Raw genomic sequence first — 24360 nt, 5'->3', positions numbered from 1 at the left:
TTTACCTCTCCCGGCGATCACGTGGTTTTGGGTGGAGTGGGGTCTTTAAATCTGGTTTTTCACCTCTCCCGGTGATCACGTGGTTTTTGGGTGGGGTGGGGACTGTAAATCTGGTTTTTTACCTCTCCCGGCGATCACGTGGTTTTTGGGTGGGGTGGGGACTGTAAATCTGGTTTTTTACCTCTCCCGGCGATCACGTGGTTTTTGGGTGGGGTGGGGACTGTAAATCTGGTTTTCACCTCTCCCGGAGATCACGTGGTTTTTGGGTGGGGTGGGGACTGTAAATCTGGTTTTTCACCTCTCCCGGCGATCACGTGGTTTTTGGGTGGGGTGGGGACTGTAAATCTGGTTTTTCACCTCTCCCGGCGATCACGTGGTTTTTGGGTGGGGTGGGGACTGTAAATCTGTTTTTTCACCTCTCCCGGCGATCACGTGGTTTGGAGTGGGGTGGGGACTGTAAATCTGGTTTTTACCTCTCCCGGCGATCACGTGGTTTGGGGTGGGGTGGGATGGTTTGGGGTGGGTGGGGTGGGGACTGTATATATTGTGATAGATAAGGTATCACAATTGTGTGAGGCAGGCTGGATGGACCAGAGGGTCCTTTCCTGTCCTTCATTGTTCGTGTGTTAGTTATTTTGAGGTGAATTCTGAGTGGATGTCTATGTTTTAACCACTAGAAACTGTGTTACAATCTTATGGTGGCCAATTTGTTTTTCTGAATATCAGAAGAAAATGCACCCTCATTGCTTTAGTATCCACAACCCAGGTGATTCCTTCAGCGTTTCCAGCTTAATACACTTACTAACTGCAAGTCTCCTTTTCCCTTTTTCACTGTAGCCAGTGTTCTTATATCCTTGGCAGCTGCAGATGTCACTTCCCGTTTTTTTCTTTCTGGGTGTCTTGATTGGTTAGTCATCTGAAGAAGAAATCTCAAAGTTGATATCAATCTAACAACATAAAGTCTGCTTTTTGGAAACATGTCTTGTCTTCCAATGTCTGATGATCTACCAAATCTAGGAGGACATTATACAGAGTTTTTCCACAAGAGATTAAATAAATGGGGTAGTTTACACAATAGGGGATAGGTACTGCTTGGCCTGTGGAAGAAACAGGCTTAAATGGTTGAATGGCCTTTTTTCCAATCGCTGTGTTTTACCTGTCTGGCCATTTCTGCACTGTCACAAGTGGGGACTTGCCTCCAGTTCTTTATATTCTTGATGCACATCCTACTTTGCAGAAATATTTCAAAGTAAGCCAGATTGACAGAGGACTTCACCTGCAGTCTACATAGATATAATGTGCTTGCAGGTTAGATACTTGTATTAAGAGGCTATAGGCTGCTAACTGAGGCTGAAGGAGGAGGAAAGACTCTCTTTTGCAAGAGAAATAGACTTGAGAGTCACTGCAAATTATTACACACTGTACTTAAATTTTCAGTACTGTGATTTGCCAGCTTAGAAGATTTAGACCAAACTAAGGATTGACTGATTCCTACAGCTTTTAAAATGGGAGGTATTCCAAATAGCCTGACTAGTGCAGAAATGCCAATAGGGTTGTTAAGATGTTTAATTACGATGATGAATAGGGAGAAAAATATCTATTTACATTTAAATTCAGTTCATTCACGATGTTTCCTGTTGGTATACAGTACTGGTCTTCTGTCCCATTCATTTCAATTTCAGTGAGATACAGCAACCACTTTCCATTACTGATTTCGTATGGCCACAGAAAACTGAGGTAAAGTGTTCCTAAATCACCCAAAGGCTCTCCGTGATTCGTCACCTGTAGAAGGAGTTTAATACAGGAAAATATTAGCATGCTTGTGTGTGCATTTAATGACTATATCTAACTTGTGAGCTACCAGATACAAACAGTCATTGTGCTAAATCCATTAAAAAAGGATTAAGTATTTTATTTACTACTTCTTAAACACTGCTTCTCGAGTTATCCTATCTTCTCTTCGATTCTGCACACGCTCGCGCAGTTTGGACAAGAGCAAGAATTGTGTTTTTGTGATGCCATCACAATTAAGTAAGGTAATGAGGAGTTTCAGTGCAATTTACCTCATCGTGTTGTGCATTTGTAAACAAATGAGCAAAGGTTTTGGAAACACTTTCCAGCAAAGATAGGGAAATATTTCTGTTGTTCACTACTTGTAGCAACATTCTTAGCACACGTTCTAAACATGCTTTAATGATTTTACTACGAATAGCAACCCGTGGAAATCTTCCCCGCAAGTGATTTGCACAGTGACATATGGTGAGACGTTCTGTGTTTTAGTTTCACACAAATGTATAGATCTTGGAGTAAGTTCTATGATATCCTTTCTGTCCTCACCTTAAAGGTGAAGTCCACAGGACTTCCCACATCTTCAACCGTCTTCATTCCACTCTCACCCATGACAGTACCACTGAAGTATGTGTGTTGTGCTGTTTTTTCCCTGGTGAGAGAGAAGAAAAAATAGGGAGTTTTATTGAGGATACCACATTGGTACACGAATGTCACACTGGGTACAACCAATGGCAGTGGTTTGTGAACCGAAGCACCAGTGATTAAGCTGTGCTAATAACTGCTGATAAACTGCCTTTGTGAATGGAGCAGCAAAAGATAACCAACCATTAAAGGTTTGTTGTAGCAGCTAACAACTGCCATCTACAAACCAATTACAAACCAATTACAAACCAATAAGCCTGACATCGGTAGTGGGGAAAATGCTAGAGTCCATTATAAAGGAGGTAATAGCAGAGCACTTGGAAAAAAGTGACCGGATCAGACAAAGTCAACATGGATTTACAAAAGGTAAATCGTGCTTGACTAATCTACTGGAATTTTTTGAGGATGTAACTGGTAAAATAGATAAGGGAGAACCAGTGGATGTGGTGTATTTGAATTTTCAAAAGGCTTTCGATAAGGTCCTGCATAAGAGATTAGCATGTAAAATTAAGGCACATGGGATTGGGGGGCAAGGTATTGACTTGAATAGAGAACTGGTTGGCAGACAGAAAGCAAAGAGTTGGAATAAACGGCTCTTTTTCCGAGTGGCAGGCAGTGACTAGTGGGGTACCGCAGGGATTGGTCCTTGGACCCCAGCTATTCACAATATATATTAATGATCTGGACGAGGGAACTAGATGTAATATCTCCAAGTTTGCAGACGACACAAAGCTGGGTGGGCATGTGTGCTGTGAGGAGGATGCCGAGAAACTCCAGTATGATTTGGACAGGTTGGGTGATTGGGCAGAAGCATGGCAGATGCAATATAACATGGATAAATGCGAGGTTATCCACTTTGGTGTCAAAAACAGGAAGGCAGATTATTATCTGAATGGCAATAGATTGGGAGAAGGGGAAGTGCAACGAGACCTGGGCGTCCTTGTGCACCAGTCGCTGAAAGTAAGCATGCAGGTGCAGCAGGCGGTTAAGAAGGCAAATGGTATGTTGGCCTTCGTAGTGAGAGGGTTTGAGTACAGGAACAAGGATGTCTTGCTGCAGTTGTACAGGGCCTTGGTGAGACCACATCTTGAGTATTGTGTGCAGTTTTGGTCGCCTTATCTGAGGAAGGATGTTCTTGCCATGGAAGGAGTGCAATGAAGATTCACCAGGCTGATACCTGGGATGGCAGGAATGACGTGTGAGGAGAGATTGGGTCGATTGGGCTTGTACTCGCTGGAGTTTAGAAGAATGAGAGGGGATCTCATCGAAACTTATAAAATTCTAACAGGACTAGACAGACTAGATGCAGGAAGGATGTTCCCGATGGTCGGGGAGTCCAGAACCAGGGGTCACAGTCTAAGGATAAGGGGTAAGCCATTTAGGACAGAGATGAGAGGAATTTCTTCACCCAGAGAGTGGTGAACCTGTGGAATTCTCTACCAAAGAAGGCAGTAGAGGCCAATTCATTAAATATATTCAAGAAGGAGTTGGATATATTTCTTAAGGCTAAAGGGATCAAGGGATATGGAGAGAAGGCAGGAACAGGGTACTGAATTTGGATGATCAGCCATGATCTCATTGAATGGCGGAGCAGGCTCGAGGGGCCGAATGGCCTACTCCTGCTCCTATCTTCTATGTTTCTATGTTAACCAGAGGTCTGATCCAAAGCCATGATATACAAACTGAGATCTCAAGTGCAGTACTTTATGCTTCCACTAGAGGGGATTACACTGGTGAACACTACAGAAAGTGCGGTGCACCTTCAGTAAACGGGCACTGGAAGGGGTTCAGGTGCATGAATAAGCCTTGGACACACCTTCACAATTGCCTTGCACATTTCAAAATTTCAGTAGTGTAAAGCCAATTGCAGAGCATTCATTATAAACAGCAGCGTGTTAGTGAACAGTGTGGCTTTACACATCATCCATTTCCTATTTGATGAAGAAATAACTGGGTAATTGAACCCTACACATATATACACACAATTTAAATTAACAAAATGTGCTGTCTTTAGGCTCCAAAAGCAAGTTTGAAGGAATGCCTTTGGCCAGTTAGTGAATGAGTAGTAAACAATTAATGAGCCCGGATTTTAACTCGTGGAAGGAGTTGTGCTAATTGAGTCATAGGGCCCTAATTTTAATATATTCATGAGGCCCCCACCTGCCTTCAGAAAGTGCATGGTTAAAATGGCAGAGGGTGGGAGTGCATTGGGGATGCAGCGATAAGTACTGTACTGCTATTTGAACCACCCTCCAGCCCCATTCCCATTGGGCAGGTGAGGTTAAAAATGTAGCTATTATATCAGAATGGGTTATAAAGTATGTGTAAGCACAGAGGAGGGCTTGTTCTGGGTCGTGGTTGCTGTTTTACAAGGATCTAGGCAGTAAAACATATATATGATGAATTGTGGGTATAATGACAGGGCTGTGATAGAAATACAAAATAATGAAGAATGGAAATATTTCTCATTAAAAGGTATAAATTAATAAATACCATACAACTTTAGTCAGTGGATGCCCAGACTTACAGTAACGATTTTACAAGAATCTGTTTTTATGGAACTGAAGTGTCCCCAGTGTTGTATAGCCAAAATTTTGGAAAGAGAATTCCCAACAGCTAGGCTATCTCTTCCACGTGGAGGATAGCACATCAGTAATCTATAGTTCGTTAAATTATTTACAAAATCCCAGATACAGGAAAAAGGGTGCTATTGCTGAAAATTTTTAAGTAAAAGTAGCAACTTGTTAGAAAGATATTACAGTCACCTTTACAGCATGCAAATAACTGTAGACTCTCAAATTCAATATACCGATTACATACTTACCCAATAAGGCTAACTTGCAGTTGAATTTCCACGGATACCGATGCTAAGGCCAATTTCAAGTCACTTTGCACACTTTCCCTGTTTGTAAAGTAATAAATTAATGTTTGAATAACATTTCACAAAAGTACCATTCTTAATTTGATGGCCACATCAGGTAGCATTGATGTACCAAACATCTTGTGCCCCAATGCAGTGGGACGTGATTTTTTTGCTGGTGCTTATCCATATGGTGACCAATAGCTTCTCTCTAATAACTTAACCGCAGTGAACCGTGGGGGAAATCAGCTGGGTCATTCTCATGCAGTAGCAGAGCAGTCAGGATACTTCTGTGCTACAGTCGCCAAGCTTCCCACTTGGTGTGTGGCATAGTGAAACATGGGGAGAAGACACATTTAGGATATACTTTTTTTTTTGCCGTTTTAAAAAGACATGTCCTCTCCCCATATGTACCACTATCATGGATTCTCCACCACCATCTCTGGTATGACATTCCATATCCCAACAACCTTCTGCGTAAGAAAGATTCTCCTAATTTCTCTCTTCATTCTTTTGGTGATTTTAAACATCTTAAATGTTTACCCCCTAATTACAAACTAGCTGACCAACCAATGTAAATACTTTTTCCTTACTTGTGTCATCAAAACCCCTCCTAATTTTCAGCAATTCCTCTCAACCTTTGTTCCAGTAAAAAGAGACCCAGGTACTTTTTGTCTCTCTTCCATTACTAAAGCTTTTAATTTCTCTTATCATCTTAGTGAATCTTTTCCGTACCCTTCCCATGGACTGGGATTTGAAGTTCTTTCTATTTGTACACTCTAATCACATATTACATGATATATAGATTGTTCAACAGTGAGCTACATGTTCAATTCAAAACGTCAGCAATTGTTCTGGAATCCTCCTGGTGTCTGCTGCACGGTGGATTGGCTCCCTCAATGTTTATTCTAACCTTACTAAAGAAATTAGATTATGAAGCGGAAAAGAACAAATGCTGAAGAAATTTAGGTTCAGTTTTATTTTTAATCAAACCAGGAATGGACAATTTAACAAAAAGGGAGGAAAAAATATTGCACTTACGTTGCTAGTTGGAGTGCCACATCGATCTTTCTCATGTGAAGAGTTATTCCAGTTGCTTCAAAGATTATTTTGACACTCGCCTACAAAAGAAAAATGTACCATCCATTAGCTTTCTCTGATATTTCTCACTTTGTTACCCAGTCCTCTGATACTTTTGACCTTTCTGCTCCAAACACAATTTTGAGGTCACATTAAAAACTGGAGGCTTGTGAACTTACTGAAGCAAACTCTGTTCTTCACCCTCCATCTTTGATTCACCAACAAAGAGCAGGCATTAGCATTCTAACTACACCCAGTGCATGGCTTTCAGTTTTCAATCCATGGAAGAATTAAAAAATTCAAACAAATGAAGAGAGTTGAAATGCAATTCAATTAGTAACTCTGTTGGTGAAAACTTCATTAATAAAGACTTTTTAAACTTGGAAAAAGCAATTCAGTAAAAGCAATCCAGTGGGGTAGATGGTTTTGAACTCAGTTTCCACAGATTGCCAATCTCAGTTGTGCCATTGGCTGGGGGGCAAGGGAGAACAAAATGGTGGTCAATTGCTTTAGCACAGACAGGCAGGGGAAAATACGCTTGAGCACCCATGTGGTACCAGACTGCCCTTTGGTACCTGCAGAGAATTCAATTTCCTCTGTACGCTATAGTTAGACTACCTGTTACCACATTGGTATGAATTCATGTCTGCATTGCTTTAGCGCAGATGTTAACCAATTTATTTTGACTACGGGACACAGCAGGTCAAAATACCAGGTTTGTTTTTGCAATCTTAATAGTAATTTAAGAAAACTATTTTGGTACCATGGAAGTTTTAATATCACAATCTGCTTAATGGTGTAAGTCATGCTTCCACATAGGTTAAGGTGACTGGATCTCAACTGTATTTTATAAAGTGTACTTTCACCATCTAGTGGTAAGGACTGTTCACTGCGTGTATATATTCAACAAGTCAGCCCAGATATTAGAGTCATAGAGTCATAGATTTATACAGCACAGAAAGGGGCCCTTCGGCCCATCGTGTCCGCGCCGGCCATCAAGCCCTGTCTATTCTAATCCCATTTTCCAGCACTTGGTCCGTAGCCTTGTATGCTATGGCGTTTCAAGTGCTCATCTAAATGCTTCTTGAATGTTGAGGGTTCCTGCCTCTACCACCCTTTCAGGTAGTGAGTTCCAGATTCCAACCACCCTCTGGGTGAAAAAGCTTTTTCTCAAATCCCCTCTAAACCTCCTGCCCCTTACCTTGAAACTATGCCCCCTGGTTACTGACCCCTCTACTAAGGGGAAAAGTTATTTTCTATCTACGCCCCTCATAATTTTGTGCACCCCAATCAGGTCCCCCCTCAGCCTTCTCTGCTCTAAGGAAAACAACCCCAGCCTGTCCAGTCTCTCTTCATAGCTGAAGCGCTCCAGCCCAGGTAACACCCTGGTGAATCTCCTCTGCACCCTCTCCAATGCAATCACATCCTTCCTATAGTGTGGCGACCAGAACTGCACACAGTATTCCAGCTGTGGCCTAACTAGCGTTTTGTACAGCTCCATCATAACCTCCCTGCTCTTATATTCTGTGCCTCGGCTAAGGAAGGCAAGTATCCCATATGCCTTCTTAACCACCTTATCTAGCTGTCCTGCTGCCCTCAGGGGGACCCTCTGTTGGAACACTAGGCTGGAGGGGTGGTCTGCATCCTTGATGTTGACTTATTTTTTTCTTCTCCCAGGCTCCTGGGTCTTTGTAGGGTGCTGACTTAGCTAGTTATTCCTGCTTCCATTTCTACCTGCCTTAACCATTCACCGCTATTTGCTCATTCTCGGTGTCTCATACAAGGTTCTCAATTTCTCTCAATAGCCTCCTATTGTTTCATGTTAATGTCAGTGTAGCCACTTAACCATCTCCGGTCTTCCATTTGAGCACTTTACGGGTCATACTACTTTGTGCGTGTGTGCCTTTTTCTCCAATACCCTTCCCTTTGTTCTGCAAATTAAATGAATATTCTAGCAGTTTTACAGAAGGGTCTACAGTTCTACTGGAAGTTTCAAAGGAAATGCCACTGGTTAACTGCTTCCTTATGATATAGCGCAGTGTTAATACATTGAATTATGTGCCCAAGAACTTTATCTACCAACAAGTTTCATCAAGATAAAAGATCTGTAGCACAGCATGAGCAATTATTTTTGTACAAACAAGGCCTCAGGAGCAGATGGAATCCCCGCCGAGGCACTAAAGCATGGCGGAGAAGCACTGCTGGCGCGAATTCATGAACTCATTTCTCTTATCTGGAAGGAGGAGAGCATGCCAGGGGATCTCAGAGACGCCGTAATTGTGACCATCTTCAAGAAAGGTGACAAGTCCGATTGCGGTAATTACAGAGGAGTTTCCCTGCTGTCTGCCACAAGGAAAGTCATCGCAAGAATCCTCCTCAATCGCCTTCTCCCAGTGGCCGAAGAGCTCCTCCCAGAGTCGCAATGCGGATTCCGCCCACTAAGGGGCACAATGGACATGATCTTCACCGCACGTCAATTACAAGAGAAATGCAGGGAACAGCACCAACCACTGTACATGGCCTTCTTTGATCTCACAAAGGCCTTCGACACTGTCAATCGTGAGGGATTATGGCGTGTCCTCCTCAAATTCGGCTGCCCTCAAAAGTTTGTCACTATCCTCCGCCTGCTTCACGACGACATGCAAGCCATGATCCTGACCAACGGTTCCACCACAAACCCAATTCACGTACGAACCGGGGTCAAGCAAGGCTGTGTCATCGCACCAACGCTCTTCTCAATCTTCCTTTCTGCAATGCTCCATCTCACCCTCAGTAAGCTCCCCACTGGAGTGGAGCTAATTTACAGAACAAACGAGAAACTGTTCAACCTCCGTCGCCTCCAGTCCAGATCCAAGGTCGTCCCATCCTCTGTCGTCGAATTACAGTATGCAGACGATGCTTGCGTCTGCACTCACTCGGAGGTCGAACTCCAAACCATCGTAAACACCTTCACCGAAGCATATGAGAGCATGGGCCTTACACTAAACATCCATAAGACAAAGGTCCTCTACCAACAGTGCTGCCTCCCGATTATCAAAATCCACGACAAGGCCTTGGACAATGTGGACCACTTTCCATACCTCGGGAGCTTACTGTCAACAAGGGCAGACGTCGACGACGAAGTCCAACACCGCCTTCGGTGCAGCCTTCGGTCGCCTGAGGAAGAGAGTGTTTGAAGACCAGGACCTCAAACCCGGCACTAAGCTCATGGTCTACAGGGCAGCAGTGATACCTGCCCTGCTGTATGCCTCAGAGACATGGACCATGTACAGCAGGCACCTCAAAGCACTGGAGAGGTACCACCAACGCTGCCTCCGCAAGATCCTGCAAATCCATTGGCAGGATAGGCGCACCAACATCAGTGTTCTTGCTCAGGCCAACATCCCCAGCATCGAAGCTCTGACCACGCTCGATCAGCTCCGATGGACGGGTCACATTGTCCGCATGCCCGATACGAGACTCCCAAAACAAGCGCTCTACTCGGAGCTCTGGCACATCAAGAGAGCCCCAGGTGGGCAGAGGAAACACTTCAAGGACACCCTCAAAGCCTCCTTGAAAAAGTGTAACATCCCCACCGACACCTGGGAATCCCTGGCCCAAGACCGCACAAAGTGGAGGAGAAGCATCCGGGAAGGCGCCGAACACCTCGAGACTCTTCGCCGGGAGCAAGCGGAAGCCAAGCGCAGGCAGCGGAAGGAGCGCACATCAACCCAAGCACCCCACCCACCCGCCCCTTCAACCACCGTCTGCCCCACCTGTGACAGAGACTGTAGGTCCCGCATTGGACTCAGTCACCTGAGAACTCATTTTTAATGTGGAAGCAAGTCATCCTCGGTTCCGAGGGACTGCCTAAGAAGAAGATCCATATTAAGGCCCCAGACCTACTGCTAAGCACATGAAAAAAGCAGAAAAGGAGGAATGAAAAGTGACAAGAATGAAAGAAATTAAAATAAAATGAGAAAAAATGTGTAACTATTTTTCAGAAAATATTTTCCTCTGAGGGTTCTAGAAGTCAGAGGGTACGAATTGGGCTTATTTTTTATTTTTATTTGTTTATGGGATGTGGGCATCGCTGGCAAGGCCAGCATTTATTGGCCATCCCTAATTGCCCTTGAGAAGGTGGTGGTGAGCCGCCGCCTTGAACGGCTGCAGTCCGTGTGGTGAAGGTACTCCCACAGTGCTGTTCGGGAGGGAGTTCCAGGATTTTGACACAGCGACGATGAAGGATCGGCTGATATATTTCCAAGTCAGGATGGTGTGTGACTTGGAGGGGAACTTGGAGGTGGTGGTGTTCCCATGTGCCTGCTGCCCTTGTCCTTCAAGGTGGAAGAGGTCGCGGGTTTGAGAGGTGCTGTCGAAGAAGCCTTGGCGAGTTGTTGCAGTGCATCTTGTAGATGGTACACACTGCAGCCACGGTCGTGGAGGGAGTGAATGTTTACGGTGGTGGATGGGGTGTCAATCAATTGGGCTGCTTTGTCCTGGATGGTGTCGAGTTTCTTGAGTGTTGTTGGAGCTGCACTCATCCAGGCAAGTGGAGAATATTCCATCACACTCCTGATTTGTGCCTTGTAGATGGTGGAAAGGCTTTAGGGAGTCAGGAGGTGAGACACTCGCTGCAGAATACCTGGCCTCTGACCTGCTCTTGTTGCCACAGTATTTATGTGACTGGTCCAGTTAAGTTTCTGGTCAATGGTTACATCTTTCAAACAGATCCAATTGAAATTAATTACTGGAGATAGACAGCACATAATAAACTTGGTAAACATTGAGGTAGCTCTTTACCTTCGTAACTTATTCTATGGGACTTATTTGATAGGAGTGATTGTTTGCTGTAGAGTTAATAGACTCCTATATACAGGAGTACAGTGGAGTTAATACACTTAATATAGAGGAGTACAATATAGTTAATACACTCGATATGTAGGTGTTTGGTCGAGTGCAAGCATGCTCTTTTGAAGCTGCTAGACCATCATCAAAGGGAGATGGTGAATCACGTACCTTCTGATTCTTTTTGAAAGGGTTTCCAAAATCACAGATCACAATGTAACTGTCCACACGATCACAACGTACTAACTGCTAAAAAAAGAGACACAACAGTAAGTTTACACTTTCTTACCCCCCACCAGAATGAAGGCTGGGATATACTTCCATATAAATTAGCAGCTCTCTAGCACTCTGTCCAAATGGTCATTCTTCATCTGTGACCCTTGACAGTAATATTCGACAGTGGAGAGCACCAATGCCAGGGTCGAGGCCAATCCAATTGTTACTATTGTCTACAACATGCACACTTTTCAGTCGCAGTCACTGGATAGTGATCAGGAGGGAGGACCCTGTCCAACTTTGCTCTGCTCTAATCCATGTCACACTGAAGTCATTTACAGTGCTCCAGTGCAGCGTGGCTGAGATCAGCTAACTCAGCATAGACCACAGAATCAAACATGGGACCTTTCTAGCCTGCATTGGTCAGAACCACATTGGCAGTGTATTCACCAACTACCCACCATGGTGAGGTATAGCTTTGAATAACCTCTGGTCTGACTTACCACCGACAATAAATTTAGACACCGATTTGCGGGAAATACTTATTTTATGCTTTTATACTTTATCCTTCAACCCAAAAACATTCACGTCAAGTATGCTTCTGAAGCAATGTAGCACTGGAACTTGGGTAATCATCTCCCACCCCCAATATTAAGAAAGAAAGACTTGCATTTATATGGCATCTTTCACGACCACCGGACGTCTCAAAGCACTTTACAGCCAATGAAGTACTTTTTGAAGTGTAGTCTACTTACTGAACGAAAACCGACGTAGGTCAATGTATCTGGTAGGGTGATGTTCAGCCTGGCCTGGTGTGCATCCTCGCCATTAGTGGCATTTGTTGGGAAATTTGTAACGTTCACTCGCAATACAAGCTTATTGACGTGTGGGTTGATTTGTGGATTGTACTCCAAGATTTGCTTGCCATTTGTTCTGTTGGGAAGCAACAAGAGAAAGAATCAGTTCCAACTCAGACCTTGATGGAGCTTAAAGTGAGTTAATGTAATGTAACAGCAACATGGAAAGAATTGCATTCTTCTGAAGTTCTCCCAGTAACATTAACATTGTGTTAAGTATTGTCATTTCCATGCTTCTTCTCTCGCTTTCCTATTTCAGATCTACATAGCTGCTACTTCATAGCACACATCTTTCATGTGAGATGATGAAGCAGTTTGAGCTGAAGACAGTACCATGTTATGATCTACTACCAAGATGTTCTGGGTAGGACCAGTCCTCCTGGCACCCCACTCCCTCTGTCCTGAGATGCAAGAGCTTTAATGCCGTACAGATGGGGAAAACAATGAATTGAGAGGAAAATAAAGTTTAAAAACAAAAACAGGACAGAGGAAAGGTCTCGGACTTAAAATGTCAAATTCTGTTTCTCCACAGATCCCTGGCCTGTGAGTGTTTCCAGCTTTTTCCGATTTTGTTTTCAGCTTTCCAGCATCCGCAGTATTTTGCTTGAAGTTTGAAAACTGTTATGGAGGCTGGAATTTCTGACTTTGCCTTTCCTGTATCTGGGGAGGAGTTGTACTTGTATCTGGGTAGACTTCTACCAGCTCACTTGCATTAAGGACTGTTCTATAGACAATCCCTCTCTCGCTGCCGTGCTCCAACCCCTCTGTCTTTTTGTTGCGGCCTTTCTTATAGCTCCCATTTTGCCAATACCTCACTAAGGTCAGTGGCTCTTTGAAGTTTGCTCTCTGTTCCCCCTAAGCTCCAAATGTGTCATTCTTCATGTTCTTTCCCCTTCCTGCACCCTCAAGGTGTTGAAAGCAAGACTCAGTGATCAAAGTCTTATTGTAACTCATTCTTTTCCAGGATTACAAAACTACCAATTTTCTTTTTTATTCATTCATGGGATGTGGGTGTCGCTGGCAAGGCCAGCATTTATTGCCCATCCCTAATTGCCCTCGAGAAGGTGGTGATGAGCCGCCTTCTTGAACCGCTTGAACTGAGGTCACGGGTTTGGGAGGTGCTGCCGAAGAAGCCTTGGCAAGTTGCTACAGTGCATCTTGTTGATGGCACAAACTGTAGCCACAGTACGCCGGTGGTGGAGGGGGTGTATGTTTATGGTGGTGGATGGGGTGCCAATCAAGCAGGCTGCTTTGTCCTGGATGATGTTGAGCTTTTTGAGTGTTGTTGGAGCTGCACTCATCCAGGCAAGTGGAAAGTATTCCATCACACTCCTGACTTGTGCCTTGAAGATGGTGGAAAGGTTTTGGGGAGTCAGGAGGTGAGACATTCGCTATAGAATACCGAGCCTCTAACCTACTCTTGTTGCCACAGTATATATGTGACTGGTCCAGTTAAGTTTCTGGTCAATGGTGACCCCCAGGATGTTTGGGTGGGGGATTTGGCGATGGTAATGCCGTTGAATGTCACGGGGTGGTGATTAGACTCTCACTTGTTGGAGATAGTCATTGCCTGGCACTTGTGTGGCGTGAATGTTACCTGCCATTTATCAGCCCAAGCCTGAACGTTGTCCAGGTTTTATTGCATGCGGGAATGGACTGTTTCATTATCTGAGGAGTTGTGAATGGCACTGAATACTGTGCAGTCATCAGCGAACATCCCCATTTGTGACCTTATGTTGGAGGGAAGGTCATTGATGAAGCAGCTGAAGATGGTTGGGCCTAGGACACTGCCCTGAGGAACTCCTGCAGTGATGTCCTGGGGCTGTGATGATTGACCTCCAACCACCACAACCATCTTTCTTTGTGCTTGGTATGACTCCAGCCTGTGCTTGGTATGACTCCAGCCAGTGGAGAGTTTTCCTCCCAATTCCCATTGACTTCAGTTTTACTAGGGCTCCTTGATACCACACTCGGTCAAATGCTGCCTTGATGTCAAGGGCGGTCACTTTCACCTCACCTCTGGAATTCAGCTCCTTTGTCCATATTTGGACTAAGGCTGTAATGCAGTATATAATCACTTGAACCAACACAGCAACCCTTTCTCCTATTAAATTAACAATTATTTCCGCTTTCTCTCTCCTACCTATCCACTCAAGACCAACTGGCTGTCTGGACCCTCTTATGGCTTATAGTTGTAGTGGAGGGGAGGGGATGCAGGGAGAAGGGAAAGGAAGGGTGAATGAGGGTATCAGGGGATATGAAGCAAAGCTAGGAAAATGGAGTTAAAGTGCAGATCAGCCATGATCTGACTGAATGGCAGAGCAGGCCCAAGGGGCTGAATATCCTCAATGTGTTAAGATGTGCTGGACCACAGTGCAGCCCACCTAACCTGGCCAGCTACTGCAAGTCCTTAAAAGTTCATAACAAATATATCCCGTGCTACGTTTCCTAACATTTTACCATTGATTCTGTTAAAACAACAGCAACTAGCATTTATATAGCCCCTTTAACGTAGAAATCGTCCAAAGGCGCTTCACTGGAACATTATCAAATGAAACTTGACACCGAGCCACATAAGGAGGTATTAGGACAGGTGGCCAAAAGCTTGGTCAAAGAGATAGGTTTTAAGGAGCGTCTTATAAAGGAGGTGAGAGAAGTAGAGAGACGGAGAGGTTTCAAGAAGGAATTCCAGAGCTTAGGCATAAGCAGCTGAAGCCACCACTGCCAATGGTGGGGCGATTAAAATCGGGGATGCTCAAGTGGCCAGAATTGCAGGAGTGCAGAGATCTTGGCAGGTTGTGGGGCTGGAGGAGGTTATAGAGATAGGAAGAGGCGAGGCCCTGGAGGGATTTAAAGACAAATTATTATTTATGAAATTAAGGGGGAAAAATTCGGTTGCTTTGTGCCTCCTGTTAGCGCCCTAAGAGGACACAAAGCAACTAGCGCCCGGGCGCGGCATCGCCAACGCCTCCCGCGAAATTCAGTCATCGCCGTGCGCAGTGCCCCGCTCGCAATCTTCGGGAGCGCCCCCTGATTTACCGCCGGATGCTATGTCCGATGGGGTCAGGGGGGCCTACCTGCGGCCGGGGCAGCGCTATTTAAAGGCGCGGTACCTGGCGGCCTTTTTGTTGCTGGCCGCCTGCCAGCACCTGCCTCCGCTCCAGTCCCCAGCTCTTTTGCCGGCACTGCGATCCCCGGTGGACCAGCTGGGCCCCATGTCTCGCTGCGCAAGGCCCCTCCCCTTTAAGGGGAGGAAGGCCTGCAATACTGCGGCGCGACGTGCCGCAGCACCACGATATTCCCTCGCAGCGCCCCAAAAGGGAAGTGTGGCGCTTCCAGTAGCACCCCGCTTCCCTCTTGGGGCGCTTCCACTCAATTCCGGCTGCGGGGGCGCTAATATTTCCGGGAGTAGTGCCCTGGCGAAGTTAGCGCCCCAAAGGGGACGCGACTCAATTTCTTCCCCATAGAATTTATCTGCGCAACAAAGACTTGACAGGGCCCTTTGATGCCCCAGTGAGCAACCTTTCAAAAAAGAAAGTAACACACAACACCAATTTCCTTCTTTTCCCCTTACCTTCTGATGGGATGAAATACGTCGTTGTTCCCGAATCTGCCATACTCGTATTTCATTTGGAGATTGCTTTTGCAGATCCGATCTTTGCCACATTCTTTCTGAATATGTATCTGCAAAAAGATTTTTCATGTATATATGAAACAAATATGAAACAGAAGATTAATATTATCAAAAATTGCAAAACTGATTCAATGGAGAACACTTTTTTTTTTAGGAATTCAAGCCAATATGGAAAATTATGGATTCTCCCATTGTATTTGGAAGAGGTTCTTTTGAAGACCTGAACTATCCAAAATTGCCAATTTTTCCTCCTTTCATACCCTGGAGCAGAGGCACCTATTTGGGTATATTCCACAGGCTCCTGGCTCACTTTCCAGCACCTTGACGAAGTGTCATTAATCACATCTGAGTCTCGATAGTATTTGTAAGCTATTCAACCACATGGGGCATCACAAGCCAAACAGCTAATCCTGCCCTCAGCCAATATCCACACATGTGCACTTTCAGCAAAGATCACTGGACAGTCAGAAGAAAGAATGCTGGAAAACGTTGCTGTTTTTAAACTCAGGAGCGTGAAGGCCAACTGTGGACCCCATCACCATTGCAGTGAGATCGAGTAACTCAGGACAGAGCAGTGATCAAACGGGAGAGTTCTGATCGGTGTGGCTTAGCTAGTTGCTGGATAAATTTGGAGAATTTTGACAATATCCTTTTAATCGACGTAGTATTACTAACATTAGCTATACAGGAAACTCTCTTTTAACCGGCACCTAAATATCCGGAAATCTCTCTTAACCGGCAAAATTCAGGAGTAGGTTCAGGTAAGTGTTACTATATATTAGTGGCCATGCAACAGGGACTCCTGGATCTGTGGCCGTGTAACCGGGACTCCTGCACAAGTGCCGTGTAACCAGGGCTCCTGCACCTGTGGCCGTGTGACCGGGGCTCCTGCACCTGTGGCTGTGTACGGGGCTCTCGTACCTTGGTAAGTATACCTCTGTAATCCGGACTTGTTGATCAACCGGCACCACGCCGGTCCCGTCTGTGCCGGATAAAAAAGAGTTTCCTGTAATAGAAACTCAAACATTCAAATTCATCAGATTCTCTCTTATTTTTTAGGAAGAACTAGCACCTCTCTTGCACGCCTACTCAAGATACCTGAAAAATGCCTGTCATTTGATAAGTGATTCTTCTCTCACTTCCAGACTTCACTCAAATTTCCTCTCTTATTTTCTCAAGCTCCCAATACATTGTCTTATATGTTCCTCCTCCTCCCTGCTTATTGCCCTTCAGAAATCACTGAACCGGTGACCGTATGTTCCTGTCTTACCTCTTTCGTGCTAGTGTGCGGATGCAGTGAATTCAAAATGGGATAATCATTCATATCGACCATTCGTCGACCTGATTCACTTTTATTGGGAATAATGTAACTCAGAGTGATAGAAATAGGTTGAAGCTTATCCTGCACATCATCCTGCAAAACACACAAAAGATCATTATAGTGCAAATTAGTATCAGGATCTCATCATTGCTACACAGAGACCAATATTATGTTAAACTCCTGATGCTCAGTTAAGGACTTCAAACTGTAGGTCTGTGCTGAGCTATCCCGGTCGGCCTCAGATGAGTTGAAGCTAAGGGCATTGGAGTTGGCCTCAGCAAAAGGGGAGAAGAAAAAATAACCAAGACATTGTTGACAGGAAGTGCTCGCAGATGTTAAGATTTTTAATTACATAATCATGAAACAAATATGGTAACGGCTAGGAGATAAAAGCGTCTGCAATCAAAAATTCTACATCTGGATAAAGTGATTAACAGCAGAATACAATAGGACACAACAGATCAAATAGGACGAGGCTGTGGTAACAAAAAGCATAAAAGAGGAAGAGTAGAACAAAGGGAAGAACGAAAAGTGAAAATAATGGCCAGAATTTTCCCTAGGTAGGCGGGTTGGGGGTGGGGGGAGCCTCAGAGGTGGATGGGAAACCTGGGAAGCCGGGTTTCGGCAGGGCCTTAATTGAATGTGAGGCCTCGGATTCCCGCCCGCAGCCAACCAGCTGGAGAGGCTAGCTGGCTGCGGGTGGGTAGGCCTCAGAAACGAGGGGCCGGTCCAGGGGAGGGATCGCAAGAGGAGGATCAACAATCGGCAGAGGTCAGGGATTGCAGGGGGTGGGGTCGACCAGGGATTTGAGGGTGGAGGGCGGAGAAAGAGAGGATCGGGGCCGGCCTCAACATCATCGATGTGGTGGCGGGGGGGCGGGGGGGGGGCGGGAGAAGTGGAAGGCGGGAAGGCCTGGGAAGGTAATTGGAGGCCTCGTGAGGGGGGGGGGTCTCCAATCGTGGGGGGTGGGCTAGGTAGGGTCCCTGGATCCTAGAGGCAAGTATAAAGCCACTTACCTCCTGGATGCAGCAGTCCCCGCCTCGGTTTAACTGCCGGGTTTCACGAATTGTGTGAAACCCGTCCACAGGCAGTTAAACACAAAATGGACGGGGTAAAAAAAAGAGATGCTTCCAGCCTCATTAGAATATTTAAAGTGAGATAACGCCCCCTGGGAGCGGGTTGGTTGCCGCCCCCCACCCCTGCCCTGCCCCCATCCTGCCTCCGACAAAACCAGAAGTGGGCGAGTTGGAGGCAGGATCAGTTCAGGAATCCCATTTTTAACACTTTGGGCGTGATCTTGCCAGCTCGGGGGAGGCAGGACTGCTGAAAAAATGGCAGAATCTGGGGGCTCGTGCCAATCCCGCCCCCAACCCGCCTCCGTGCCATCTTCCCAGGAAACGGGTAGCCGACTCGCGCCGGGTCCTGTCTCCTGGAGGCGGGAAGGGAATTACAGCCACTTAACTGCCTGGTAACAGTTAACAGGCAGTTAAGAGGATTATCCCCATTTTTCCACCAGAGGTGTAGGCTTCCTGACATCGGGAAACCCCGCCAGGGTCACCGAGGCGAGCAGTGGGTCTGCGGGGGTTGGAGGGGTGCAAAAGTGTGCTGTGGAGGTGAGTGATGGGTGCAAGTCTGGAGAGGTGAGTATGTGAGGTGAGTGGAAAGTGATAGAAAATGTTTACTTACCTTTGTTTCTTCCTGTAGGCTTCAGTAGTTGGGGATGCGGAGAGTCTCGCATCTCCGCGGCAGAGATGACAGATGGCTGCTGCATTCTCTGATGCAACAACCATCTAATTGCTGCTAAAGAAAGAGGTTTGCTGAGTCTTCAATATAAGGACTCATCAAACTGCAGAGAATGTCAGTGTTTGACAGCTTCACAGAGCTGTCAAACGATGACAATTCATCTGTCACAATTTTTTGACAGATGAGACATCATACGCTGACGTTCTCTGTAACCGGCTTCCCTTTAATTGGCCTGCTAAGCCCGCTGGGTGGGCTTAACAAGGTCAATCAAGGGAAAATAGCGTGGGTTGGCCACAAGTGGATGGGACAACGACCTGACAAGCAGCAGTCCCGCCTCCAACGCGCCCCCATTGGCAAAATCGCCCCCTTTAACTGCCCCCACGCTTCAGACCCACCCGTTTTTTTAATGGGAAAATTACAGCCAATGAGACTATGGGGGATAGACTAAAGGAAAAGTAAAATGTAGATGAACTGAAGAATAAAATACAGAGCAGAACAGAAGTCAAGGGAATTAAATGATTGTTGAGAGATGCACAATGTCAATTACATTTATGTTTGCTAATTTTGTACAAGTTGCTTACTCACTCACCAAGGATCCAGCATAGGGAGGATCCAGTGTCTGGCTGAATTGTACAGTCCTAGGAGAACTGGGAAAGGGATCCCAGGGTGGAAACAAAGGGAAGGGGGTCATGAAGTCTGGGGTTGCTGGCAGGGAGGTCCCAGGGAACAATGAGAGGTGAATGGCAGAATATGGAAACAGCAGACAGGGTGCGGAGGTCTGGGATTATTGGTCCAGAGGGGTGGGGTGGTCACAGGGTATTGAAGTACAGAGGAGAGAGGTTTTGATAGGTGGGGTGGGGGGTCTGGGATGATTGGGAGTGCCTAGAATCTGGTAGGGATCTCCTGTGCATCTCCCCCACTTCTTCCACCCCACCATTGGTCTAGGCCCTAAGGTCTGGAATTCCCTCCCCAAACCCCTTCGCCTCTCCACCTTATTCTTGTTCTTCAAAAGGCACTGCTTAAAACCTACCTCTTTGGCCAAGATTTTGATCACCTGTCCTAATGTCTCCTTCTTTGGCTCGGTGTCAATTTTTGTCTGACTACATTCCTGTGAAGTACCTTGGAACATTTTACTATTTCACATTTCCTACATTACAACAGCGACTACATTTCAAAAATACTTCATTGGTTGTAAAGCACTTTAAGACGTCCTGAGGTCATGAAAGGCACTATATAAATTCAAGTTATTGTCTCCTGAGATCTGGTTGTATTTTAAAGGAAGGAGTGTAGGAGAATGGAGGCTGTAAACCTTCATGAACACCACCACCTCCAAGTTCCCCTCCATGTCACACACCATCCTGACTTGGAAATATATCGCCGTTCCTTCATCGCCGCTGGGTCAAAGTCCTGGAACTTCCTCCCTAACAGCACTGTGGGAGTACCTTCACCACATGGACTACAGCGGTTCAAGAAGGCAGCTCACCGCCATCTTCTCAAGGGCAAAATTAGGGACGGGTATTAAATGCTGGCCTTGCCAGCGACGCCCACATCCCGTGAATGAATACAAAATGTAGAAATATTTAGAAATAGCCATTTCCTCACAGAGAGCTGGGAACTGTGTCTATGTAGTTTCAAGTGGTTTACAGCACTTAATGCAATTATACTGTACGTGATGGCTGCGTATGTTAGGAACAGAGCAGCTAGTACAGTCCCAGGGAAAAAGAGGGAGCTGTATTTTCACAGGTGCAATATTTTTTATGCTGTGAAACACGCTAAGGACTGTGACGACAGTGCAAATGGTTATCTTATAAGAGAAATATAAATCAAAAGCAACATACAGGAAACTCTCTTTTTACCGGCACCTAAATATCCGGAAATCTCTCAACCGGCAAAATTCAGGATTAGGTTCAGGTAAGTTTTATTATATATTAATGGCCATGCAACAGGGACTCCTGGATCTGTGGCCGTGTAACCGGGGCTCCTGCACCTGTGGCCGTGTACGGGGCTCTCGTACCTTGGGAAGTATACCTCTCTGTAATCCGGACTTTTTGATCAACCGGCACCACGCTGGTGCCGGATAAAAAAAAGTTTCCTGTACTACTTTTTGAATCAAAACCCCTCTGGCTTTCAGTTTGGATGAATTTCAGTTAGGAGCTGGTTTTCTTTGTTTGGAAAGATTAACTGGAAGTCTGTACTAGAACAAAGGGCATTCCTGAAGATATCCAAACAAGACACTCAATATTCATAGAGTTAAAAGACTATATGGAGGAGTTATTAAACAGAAAATTACTTCAAGGCAGGTTCACCTTACCATCAATCCCAGTTGGACATTCTGGCATTTTGTTCTCGGCATTGTGATACTCCCATCGTAAGTAGCACTGTTTGTCTTAACAAATTTAACCCGGGGAGAAGAGCGCCTCTCTTTTTCAGCCTCCAATGTGTATTTAAGAGCTGTGTATTTAAGAAAAACAGATCAATGTAATGGCCTACAACAACAATTGGCATCTCTGTCGAACTCCTCATGTGCAGGAAGGCGTCTCAAAGAACTTAATGTTGAGGCGATTAAAAAACGGCAGGTGACAATGAGGAAGAAAAAATGAAAGGGAGAGGGTTAGGGTAAGACGCGGTCACAGAGAAAGGCTTTGAACAAACACGTCACCAAAGCACTAAAATAGCAATCTGACTATACATTTTCAACAAACTGAAACCCGTGTAACAGATGGAGACGCTCATGATGATAGTAAATGACTCTTCCAATCTCCACATGGTGAACATCTGCTAGAATAGGACACGATGTACATTGTGGAGACAGTTATTGAAAGCACAGGCACTGCTTATTTGCATCAGACTATGTGACTTGGGTTACAAACGTTTTTTGGCAAAATTACATTTACAAGGCTGAACTGACTACCAGTTCTTTGAATGCATTTTTACCCCTGCTTAAAAAAAACTGACAATTATTAAAGGGATTTATCTTGATCTTGTGAAACAATATGCAGAATGAATACTTGGGCTGGTTCAGATGAATGGTAACTAGAAAGACTAAGTCAATGTTTTGACTCGGGCAATGATGTTGAACAGTTCAAAGATCTTGACTGCGGTTTCAATTTTCAACTGCTCAAAACCATGACAGTGACAGACTCTAATGCCCACTCTGCCCAATTCCCCTAGTGAGGCAGTCATCCTACAAGTTTACATCTTCTGCATTGTGCAAAGGTGGCAGCTCATTTAGTGGTGATACTTACTAATTTCGCGATTGTACTTTCTATTTCCAGTGCTCACAATGTACGAGAAGCAAACCTTCACTGTGATGCTAAATGAGAAAGAACACAAGCAAGATTTTTACAAAAATGTTTCACTCGTACTATAAAATGGATCTGCTTTCTGTAATTCAAATCTTTACATAATTGTAGCAATTTAATCTGCTTTTTGAAGGTACCTGGTCGTCAGCAACTGCTTTTGCTCAAAAGGCACTCATTCCAATCCTAATGTAACAGCTCAGATTGCTGCAAGAAGTTACCATAATTGCTGACTTCAAAACAGGTCAGTCTTTGGAGCGCATGAATCTTAAACACTTGGCTTAAAAACATTGTCCAACTTCCCCTCTCCTCCTCCCAGAATATCACTCATTATAGCTGCATTTGTTGCTCCCAGGGTCTCTCTTATCCCAAGACGGAGATATAGCACAGTGTTTTCCTTGGACTTTTGCACAACAGAAATGGAGGAAGTCCAGAAGGTTTCTATTGATGGCACGTGCTTCCTCATAGAGTAGGTATGGACCACTGTTGGCTCTTTTGCCATGGTGTTCTATATTCTTACATTTAATATATTAAACATTAGTGTGCAAAATAAATGCCATCGGGAATATAATGGATTTGAATTGTTGCAGCACTGTAGTTTATTTCCTGCAAAGATGCTCACAGGGTTAAGCCGTCTTGGGCAGGACATGGTTTGATCAGTGGTGGGGTCAGGTACCCTAAGCTGCAAAGCAGGACCTTACATGAATGCCAGGGTGAGTGAGTGAGAGGGAGAGAGGGAGAGAGAGAGAGAGAGAGAGAGAGAGAGCGGGGAGGGAGGGAGGGAGAGAGCGAGGAGGGAGGGAGGGAGAGAGCGAGGAGGGAGGGAGGGAGAGAGCGAGGAGGGAGGGAGGGAGAGAGCGAGGAGGGAGGGAGGGAGAGAGCGAGGAGGGAGGGAGGGAGAGAGCGAGGAGGGAGGGAGAGAGCGAGGAGGGAGGGAGAGAGCGAGGAGGGAGGGAGGGAGAGAGCGAGGAGGGAGGGAGAGAGCGAGGAGGGAGGGAGAGAACGAGGAGGGAGGGAGGAGGGAGAGAGTGAGAGAGATCTTTCGTCACTTCTCAAAACCATTGCATCCACTTTGAGAGCACAATATTCTCGTTGAAAGCCGGGGGAGCTTTTCAAGGAGCCCAGTGCCGAAGAGTGGAACAAGTTAGAGCCTGGTGTCACAGCAGCAAAGGAAAGATTGAGCAGGATGAGGTCAGGCTAGGAGGAAGCAGAGGGCAGAGCGGAGCACCAGGCCGAGGAGCAACATAGCAGATACTACTTAGCATGAAACAATGAGAAAAGCATACCCTTGGCCAGTGAAAGGTATATATTTAGTGGTTCCATGCTATCCATATCCTAACTACCTCACTTAAAAAGTGGACAGAAACTCAATTTTTGCACGATTACAACATTAGAGAGAGAATGATGGGACTGCAGTGCAACCATGGCAGTGATGGGAACAGTGCTGCTTATATGTTCAGTAATGCCATCAGCAGGTATTTAGTAGTACTGCAGCTGCAAAATGCAATACTGAGGATTGGAGTGACACTTCCACCCCAACCACACACCAAACGATAGTGTGATTAATTAAAATAATACACTGCTTTCCTCTGATCTCTTTGCTTTCTAGCATTTCTCAATGCTTCACACTTCACTGTTGTCCTCTGTTATATCTTTAGTCTCTTCACATGCCCCAACTCCATTCCCAGTTACGTAACTCATAATCCATATATTAAGTCTGTTGCCTGTACTCTTCATGGTAACAGGGAAAATACAAAAAAAAATAGAAATTAAAGGGGTAAAAGTCTCAAAGGAATGTAAAATTGGCTGACTCCATGCAACTAGGAATGAATTTTCTTTTATACTGTCACTTGCTGTTCAATTTGTACTGTAGACTGTGAACTGGGCTGAGATGGCCAAAATCCTCACCCTAGGGAGTCACTGATGCCGGCAAAGGGACAGGAAGTTATCTTCCCTTCTGTGCAGGTTATTCAAAGGCTGGTTTTAGATTTTTTTAGTAAAGTATTTTCTCTATCTCCCCAATGGTATTTCCCATCAACCTTAACTGGGAGGGCAGGCAGTGTGCTCTGCTCCCAGGCCTTTGCCATAGC

At 45.3% G+C, this 24360-nt stretch overlaps 1 protein-coding gene across 1 annotated transcript in view; it reads right to left on the bottom strand.

The window, feature by feature from the left end:
* itga3b (integrin, alpha 3b) overlaps positions 1–24360 on the bottom strand; it is a 213534-nt gene that overhangs the window by 32267 nt on the left and 156907 nt on the right. The window contains exons 11-21 of the mRNA XM_085966312.1: positions 22217–22284; positions 21283–21422; positions 17178–17321; positions 15848–15957; positions 12172–12349; positions 11372–11449; positions 6335–6414; positions 5258–5335; positions 2338–2440; positions 1606–1782; positions 803–916 (exon numbers count right to left, since the gene is read on the bottom strand). Of these exons, the coding sequence (XP_085822438.1) occupies positions 803–916; positions 1606–1782; positions 2338–2440; positions 5258–5335; positions 6335–6414; positions 11372–11449; positions 12172–12349; positions 15848–15957; positions 17178–17321; positions 21283–21422; positions 22217–22284 (1270 nt within the window). The remainder of the gene's footprint in view (positions 1–802; positions 917–1605; positions 1783–2337; positions 2441–5257; positions 5336–6334; positions 6415–11371; positions 11450–12171; positions 12350–15847; positions 15958–17177; positions 17322–21282; positions 21423–22216; positions 22285–24360) is intronic.

The sequence above is a fragment of the Somniosus microcephalus genome, chromosome 24 (genome assembly GCF_052327205.1).
Source record: "Somniosus microcephalus isolate GS21.2 chromosome 24, FLI_Smic_1.0, whole genome shotgun sequence".
NCBI lineage: Eukaryota > Metazoa > Chordata > Chondrichthyes > Squaliformes > Somniosidae > Somniosus > Somniosus microcephalus.
Note: the sequence above shows the minus strand (reverse complement) of the source record. Positions and strands in the feature narration are given on the sequence as shown.